An 8726-nucleotide genomic window follows, 5' to 3' on the forward strand; every position below is an offset into this window, starting at 1 on the left:
CTGTGTTTATTCTGTGTTCCACAAGGTCTGGGCAGCCAAGGACATGATCTCCTATTGAAAAGACATCTGCACAATTAACCAAAAGTTCCCTAACCTGAAAAGCATGTGATGATGACAAATGGACTATGTTCTTCTTATAGAAGTCAGTTAAATGTTCTGTGAGAGGATGTTCTTTCTTTATGGGTGTATTTCTTGCCTTAACATTGACTAGCTCTACCTCCTGGCACACACCCAACAATGCCCCTTCCTACGAAATCTGTTGGGTATCTTAGAAATATAGGCAACTTAGAAATATTCTATACACATGAAATTGGCACCAGGACAATTTTTTTTTTCACATTTATAACTGATTACATGTATTTACAACTGCTGGAATAAGAACATGAAAATGACATACCTTTCTTTATTTCCCATAAATATCAGAACTCCTGCCATTACACCCTTTTACATCTATCACTAAAACCCCTGATGTGAATTGCGAAGGTCCTCTAAGTATCTAATTACGTCTCTGATTGATGATAATTGTCTTTCTTTTTATTATATGTTTTCTGAATGTAGATATTGATTTCTGTTTGTTTGTTTTGGCTCGTTTATTGGCCTATGTTTTATAGATAGGGTTAGCATTAGAAATAACCCTCTAAAAATCTCTTTGTGGCTTTCTCAGAAAGTTTGCCACCTTAGAAGTGTTTGAGAGGATCTATGTGAATGAAATATTGGCTCCAGCTTTTCACAGAAAGTGGTGCTCACCAAACCTCTTCTGGTCTCTGGAAAAGAAACAAGTCTTATTTAACTAACTATGTATGCTCGCATCTGCACACATCTTTACCACATGTAGCGATCACAGTATAGACTATTTCAACTTTCCAGGATATTTTAGAAGGTTTTAACAATTTTTCAGTACCTTCCAGGGAATGTAGAAACACTGCCAACCAGTATAATAGTAGTGAACTGCAGAACCAATCCAGCTGTCTACAACGTGATTGTAAGTGGGGAGAATTAGAAACCCTTTTCTTGTTCACACACATAGTATTTCAAAGCCGACATCTCCGACAGTACCCATCATAGTGCTAGCCTTAGCGCGAGGACCCGTTAAATTTGGCTATTCAGATTATACAGTTCACTAATAGGCAGCAAAGAGTTTGGGGGGGGCTGTCTATTTCATATATGTAAAAATCGTGATTTTCTTAATTTCAGATATATCTTTTTAACGTATTGGAGCGTGGGTCTTATAAAGCACAAGACCCCAAGCAGTCGCTTAACATCATCGCACTTAATGCCATTATTGACCAATAAGACAAAATAGCGACATATTAATATCTTAAAGCCAAATCAAATGTTTTTATGATTTGTGTAACATTAAGAAGAATCAAACTCGTGTTTTCACTTAATTAATCATTTTAAAATGGAAGATCGCGCTAGTTAAAAATTCTTACTTTGGTATGCGTTGTCAATTTTTTTTCTGTACAGAAATCACATATATCAGTAAAATATTCGGTAAGTATTAGATTTTTTTTACAATCAGCAATACTGAATGCTCTCTAATAAAGATGTGATGCTAATACCATAAAAAACTTTAATTCTTTCTAATATAAAAGCATGAACGTTTTCAGTACAGCACTTAATGTGTGTTATAACATAAAAAAGTAGTGTTTATTAAACATTTTAAATTATTTATTTAAAATTACTAAACATTTCAGAATCACTCGATCACAACTGTAATAATGTAAATCAAAGCGAACCTAATACTGAATTTTTAAAAATAATTTATTCTGTATAAAATATTTCAATTTTTTTATATATTCAATAAATTAATTTTATTTGCTTTTTCTTTATTTGTAGGCTTTGTTAAAATAGAGAAAGTACTATCTTACCGTCGTGCAAATCCATTTAATAGGGAAATTTAAATATGTTTGGTAGATTAAATAATCTTAGGTAAGAGACAAATATTCAATCTGAATTGATCGATTTTATTATTTACGTTTATACGATACAAAAACTCTGGACTATCATTTATGTTAATTTAATTCAGGGATTGAAAACTTATGCAAATGAAGTGGTGGTCCAACAACATCCAATCATCGTCATGGATACAGACAGAACTATCCGAGTAGTTTGCTCCTTTGAGACAGGAGAACGGACAGTTACCATGGAAGCGTTTGGTCCAAATGGAGAGAAAGGTGTAGAAGTGACGTAAGAAAATATGATTTTGTTTTTCTAATTGTTTACAAAAATGTGTAATTTATAATTTTTAACTCAATTAAGAATACGTATTGCGTGTATTTAGATCAATTCTATTATAAAATGTTTTTGAAAAATATAAAAGAAAAATTATAGCAGGTGAGGTGAGATATATAATGAACGAGAGAGATGGAAAACCGTTCAAATATATATTGTGAAAGTATTCAATGACAGGAACAAAGCCAGATTTAACATGTTAAATTAACCTCTAACAATATGTTTTGAAATAATTTGTACTTTTGGTGTTTTAGAACTCGTCGACCTTCCATTTCTTCTATTGTAACAAACACTGCAACACCACCTAACGTCGCAATGAGAATACTTGACCCATCAGGAAGAGACGCTCAGGTCGTAGGCCTAGGAGATGAGCTTGAGCTACGTATTGACCTGATGGACTTGGCAAGTAAGTGGACCTTTATGTGATCAAGCATTCACTAAGTTATTACTCGTTATTCTACAGTCAATCTTGAAAACTACCTGATTGTTATTACGTAAGTAAATTAAACCAATAATTTTATAATTTAATGTTGCATTAGTTACAAAGATAGTTTGGGTTTTGACAAATAGCTAGCTCAAAGCCTGTTCATATAAATTAAAAACGTACATTATCTTACACAAATATTACTCGAAGCTTGTTCATATAAATTGAGACGTATACAATTTTACACATAAATTACTCAAACCTTGTTCATATAAATTAAGAGATAAACTATCTACCACATAGATTACTCGAAGCTTGTTCATATAAATTAAAACGTACACTATCTTACACATAGATTACTCGAAGCTTGTTCATATAAATTAAAATGTACACTATCTTACACGTAGATTACTCGAAGCTTGTTCATATAAATTAAAACGTACACTATCTTACACGTAGATTACTCGAAACTTGTTCATATAAATTAAAACGTACACTATCTTATACGTAGATTACTCGAAGCTTGTTCTTATAAACTGAGACGTATACTATCATACACATAAGTTACTCGGAGCCTGTCATATAAATTAAAAACGTACATTATCTTACACAAATATTACTCGAAGCTTGTTCATATAAATTGAGACGTATACAATTTTACACATAAATTACTCAAACCTTGTTCATATAAATTAAGAGATAAACTATCTACCACATAGATTACTCGAAGCTTGTTCATATAAATTAAAACGTACACTATCTTACACATAGATTACTCGAAGCTTGTTCATATAAATTAAAACGTACACTGCCTTAAAATACCACATGTTTGAGCGTCACACACAACATGATGGGTATTTTACTATACTAGGAAATTTGTTAGATTTTTATATCATTTACAGAATCTTCTGTTTACGCTTATTCCTTTCAATTCTGTATTATATTGAGTCCGTAATATATTTTTTTTGTTTTCTGTTTTTAGCTACTTATGCAATTTTTGCACGAAATCTCTACGCTCGGAGCTCTAACGGAGAGTCACTGTTCCTTATTGACAGCAATGGGTAAGTATAGAACAACTTGGAGCTCTGGTAATAAGGTGAGTAAGCTCTATAACAGATTGTTGTTTAGAAAAAACAAAAAACATTCGTATTAATTTGAATAATTTACAGGTGCCCAACTGATTCTTCAATCTTCCCAGCCCTTCAGCTCAACACAAGGAACCGAAAATCGCTCTTTGGAAACTTTAAAGCTTTTCGCTTTCCGTCTACTGGAAGGGTCAACTTTGAAGTCCAGATACGTTTCTGTCAAGAACAATGCGAGCCAGTAGGTCATTTTTGTTCCTACTTATGTCTATACTGAGCTTTAGTAACAATATATAAGAGTTTCGATTAGGGTTAAATGGATCGTCTACTTTTCTTATTTATATTTATACTCGAATTTTAAGAACACCAATTAAGAGCTTCCGTCAGGATGAATATGATCCGGTAACTCGTCTTTTTCTAAACTAGAATTATTAATGCCATATAAGAGCTTCTGTTAGAATCAATGTGATCCAGTAAGTCGCCTTTTTCTTTTTTGTTTCTAAAGTAGAATTATTAACACCATGTAAGAGCTTCTGTCAGGATGAATGTGATTCGTTGTGTCGTTTTTTCTAAGCTACAATTAATAACACCATGTAAGAGATTCTGTCAGTTTGATCCAACAAATCGTCATTGTCTTCCTGACCTATATCTATACTAAGTTTTTCTAATATTATATGTTCAAGTTTCTTCAGGACCAATGTAAGTCACAATATATCTTGATTTATATTTTCATACTGTTTCTGTACAGCTGCGACCTAGATGGTCGTCCTTTGTTATTAAGACCATACGGAACTGTTTTAAATATTTCAAGCACGTTTCTATATCACATGAGATGTGACGTCGTCTTTCTTATTTACGAACCTTTTCTAACACCCAATATTTGAGATAGAATCACTGCGCCCTTCTAAAAAGAAGTTTTTGTTTATAACCGAGATTAAATATTAGCGAAAGAATTTCTAGAAGTCTGGAAAGTTCTTTTGACTCGTGCTTTGGAAGAATCCAATCAAAACTGTACAGATCAATCAAGTGATTAAACTTATTAGTCAAGTAATAATCAACGAATTTTACGCAACAAAACAATTTAATGGCATTTTAAACAGTAGGCTATCTGCTGTGTCCACCGCGGGAATCAAACTTCGGATTTTTAAAGTTGTAAGTCCGTAAACTTATCGTCTTCCCATCGGCGGACTTCACAAGAAATACTTATACAAGTATTAATTTTTAGCTTGTAAAAATTTCATTTCTGATTTCATGTCAGCAGTTTAGAATCATCAAGTTGTGAATTATATGCTAAGTGCTTGAATATTAGATTATTAAGATATGTGATTTTAAGACCTGTACACAACGAGTCGCTCTGAGAACCATACATTGCACAAATAACGTGTTAACTGACGGATATTAACCTTCACTTTTCAGGTACGCTGTGCCAACAACGTTCAATCGTATGGTAGACGAAAAAGAGATACGAAGGAACTTGTAGTTGGTTCTAATCATTTTTCAACTAAACATTCTCAGATTTCCAATGAACCATCAGAAGGCAATGGTCAAATGTCTCAGTCTGATACTGGATTAAACATATATCCTGTAATGGTTCCTCATAGTGCTGTTATCGAAGCTACAGAACTAAAACTAAAACCACGTGACTATCTGAATGAAAGTGAGATATCGACGATGTCCTCAATTTCAACTGTTCAGACTACAAGCTCGACAACTGTAAAACCGCTATTCGAAATTTCAAAAAATCAAACCTCAAACGCATCCAGAATAGATTACCCTCCAAGGGATTCACCGTTTGACAGAGTCTATGGACAAAGGTATGAACAAGATAATCTTTCGAAGGAAAATGGTAGTCTTGTGGATTATCCTTTAGACGTCGAAAATTCATCATATCAACAAGATATTATTCTGAAGAAGGACGATAATCGTTCTAATTATCCTCAAAGTGAGTCACCATACAAAAATACCAATGAAAAACATGAACAGGTTCCAAAGGATTTTGATAATCAACCAGGAAACGCACGAGCTGGATCTTCTAACGATGGTTCTTATAGTATACCATACGGAACGGGAAGTAGTGTAACAAGTCAACAGCATAACAAGTCAGTGAACCAACAAAGTTCCTGGCCAGATCACGATATCTACAGTGAATTCCAGGGTAGTGGCACCTGGAATGAATCTCCATTCGGTAAGACGGCCTCTTATCTACAGAACAATCCCTATTCTAACAAAAATGGCGTCCAAAAACATTGGGAAGATGACGACAGGGAAGAGGATTATCACAGCCAACAAGGAATGATTTCAGAGTTTCAAAATGGAACACCTGCTAAAGAAATAGTTGCAATTACGCAAAGACCTGTTCCTCAAGAAATTCCTCTTTCTCTAGCTATAACTGTGGGAGAAGATCCTGAACCTCAAGAACCATGGAGCCACACCCGCTACTCAGCGCCATTTGGTCAGTAAATTAAGAGCTACGCTGTAGTAGTAATAGCTTTTAGATGTTAGTGTTACATAAAAATTAATGTAAAACAAGACTAAGCTAACTTGCAGATTATAAGTAACACCTTGTGTACAAAAAATTTACAGAAATATTAATGTTAAACAAAGCTTGTACACCATTATGCGGTATTATATAGTACAAATAACATTAATCATCGTAACTGTTGGAAAGATATTAAACTATTTAAAATTATGAAGAAAATCAGTTAAACCGTGAATTATTAATTAGAGTAAATTTTGTTATTAAACGCCTTCTGGTAGCAAGATAGAGGGCATTATATTTAATAATAAATTAGGCCTAGTAAGATTAGACGTCCTGTGGAAGTACACCACACAAATAAAATAAAATATTTTTATGATAGTTAAATTAGCACCCGATTTAAAATGCTGAAGAAACAAAACGATAAAAAATATAATATTTAAGATGAAAACGTTTAATATTTTTGCCACTCATTTCTATACGACGTAAGTGAGAGAGGAAAAATGTGAGAAGATGGCGAATGATACAGTTTCTTTTTATCATGTTAACTATCGAAACTGTTAATTTGTTACATTTATACATTATCAAAACGGACGTGAGAGAAAAAATAGTTAAATATATAAACGACTTTGGTGAACCTTGGAGAATAGTGTGGTTCGACAATTTTATAAGAATTTAATTGAAGGAAAAAAAATAAAGAAACCAGTTTTATTACAAATATTCACGTGTTTATGAAATATGAACTTGTATGAATTTAAAGTAATTGATCTTATTATTTTACAGGCTTAGAAGAAGAATCAGATATGGTTTGCACTTCCCAGTCCACAATCATAGCAACTGCCATAACATTATCGTTATTGCATTTAAGCCTATTTGTTGGGGGTTATTATTATTACCGGTGGCACAGGAAGAACAAACGAAAGAAACAGATGGATGACCAACTTCCGTTTCCGGTACCAAATAACACCAATCCCTCACAGATCATCTATGGAAGTGCTGATGTAACGTTTCGCAGTGTTTATGGTGGATATGATTCCCCGCCTTGATAAATAACACTAGTAAATATTAAACTGAAACACAACTAAAGGTTACGTTATTTAACTGTTCAATACCAGATTCAGTACAGATCAGGCGGTTTTATCTTCATTTCTGTCGCGCCATTCTGTTTTTCTAATCTATATAATTGTTTATTCTGCTTGTCATCCAAATTTGAAAGTTCCCTGTGTGTTTGTAAAATATTTTATGTTTGTTAATTAATTTGTAATTGTATTTTATTTTCGGGCTGAAGGCGTTGCTAATTTGTGTTGGTGTTGGGTTATATTAGTTATTGTATTGGGATTTCTAAGTATATTGTTGAAAAATAAAATTGTTTTATATAGAGTTAGACATTAATAAATATTTATTTTTTTTGTGATTATTTGTGTTTTGATTATAATATTTGCAAGAATCAATATGATGACAAAAATAGTTTCAATTGTAATCAATACCAAAACCTGGGCTCTGCTAGGTCAATGGTAATTAAACGACTTACAACGCTAGAATCAGAAACTCGATTCTCCACGGAGAACAGGGTGCAGATAGCATATTCTGTAGTTTTTGCACTGAAAAAACAACAAAACTAACGGGCAAAAGTCACAGTAAGGCTCTAAAGAAAATAAAACAAACAAACGTCTGACAACATACATACGCAACTTCAATTATATCCAGCATGATTTTCGGGGTCAATTAACTAACAAATTATTTACTCAGTACTGGTATTTGATATGGTAATAATAATAATAATTTTCATCACTTCTCACTTACCTGTTCTAGTCAAGTTGATCTGTCAGCCCAGAAAAATATGCATAAAAGTGGTTTTTATTTATTTATTTTGTTGTTGTTAAAAGCAGGCACCAATTATCAACCAACTCTACATAAGGTGAGGGTTAAAATGAGGATAAAGGTCACCCCTGGCTTTTGACCTTTAAAGTAACTTTCAAGGTCATTTATGTAAAATTCGAGTAATGTCTAAATAACCGTGTAAAGATAAAATTTCTCAGTATAAAAAAAGAACAAATAATTGTGTCATTGAAAGACAGTGTTAAAGAAAACATTAATGTGTAATCTGACCACTAGGTGGCCTAATTAAGTCAGTATTCAACGGCTCATAGTACTTATGTACCAGTTTTTTGTTTTGTTTTTTTATTTGTTTTATTGCTTAACTGGGCATCGGTTTTATAGATAAATTGCTCCATAGTATATATAGATGTTGTTGTTCTTAAAAGCAAAGATCCATCATCAACCAACCCTACATAAAAATGAGGGTTAGAATGAGGATAGAGGTCTCCTCTGTCATTTGACCTTTAAAGTAATTTTCACGGTCAATCAGGTAAAATTTGAGTAATATCGGAATAACTGTGTAAACGTTTCTCACTATCAATAATAATAATTAAGTCATTGAAAGACAGTGTTAAAGAAAACATTAATGTGTAATTTGACGACTAGGTGGCCTAATTAAGTCAGTATTCAA

General features: G+C 32.8%; 1 protein-coding gene across 1 annotated transcript in view; it reads left to right on the forward strand.

Annotated features, from left to right (window-relative positions):
• The window catches only part of LOC106460834, a 35658-nt gene extending 28024 nt beyond the window's left edge, over positions 1 to 7634 (forward strand). The window contains exons 9-14 of the mRNA XM_022387635.1: positions 2030 to 2190; positions 2490 to 2641; positions 3642 to 3720; positions 3829 to 3982; positions 5158 to 6193; positions 7001 to 7634. Of these exons, the coding sequence (XP_022243343.1) occupies positions 2030 to 2190; positions 2490 to 2641; positions 3642 to 3720; positions 3829 to 3982; positions 5158 to 6193; positions 7001 to 7263 (1845 nt within the window). The 3' untranslated portion in view covers positions 7264 to 7634. The remainder of the gene's footprint in view (positions 1 to 2029; positions 2191 to 2489; positions 2642 to 3641; positions 3721 to 3828; positions 3983 to 5157; positions 6194 to 7000) is intronic.
• The last annotated feature ends 1092 nt before the right edge of the window (positions 7635 to 8726 follow it).

The sequence above is a fragment of the Limulus polyphemus genome, unplaced genomic scaffold (assembly GCF_000517525.1).
Source record: "Limulus polyphemus unplaced genomic scaffold, Limulus_polyphemus-2.1.2 Scaffold845, whole genome shotgun sequence".
In the NCBI taxonomy this organism is placed as follows: domain Eukaryota; kingdom Metazoa; phylum Arthropoda; class Merostomata; order Xiphosura; family Limulidae; genus Limulus; species Limulus polyphemus.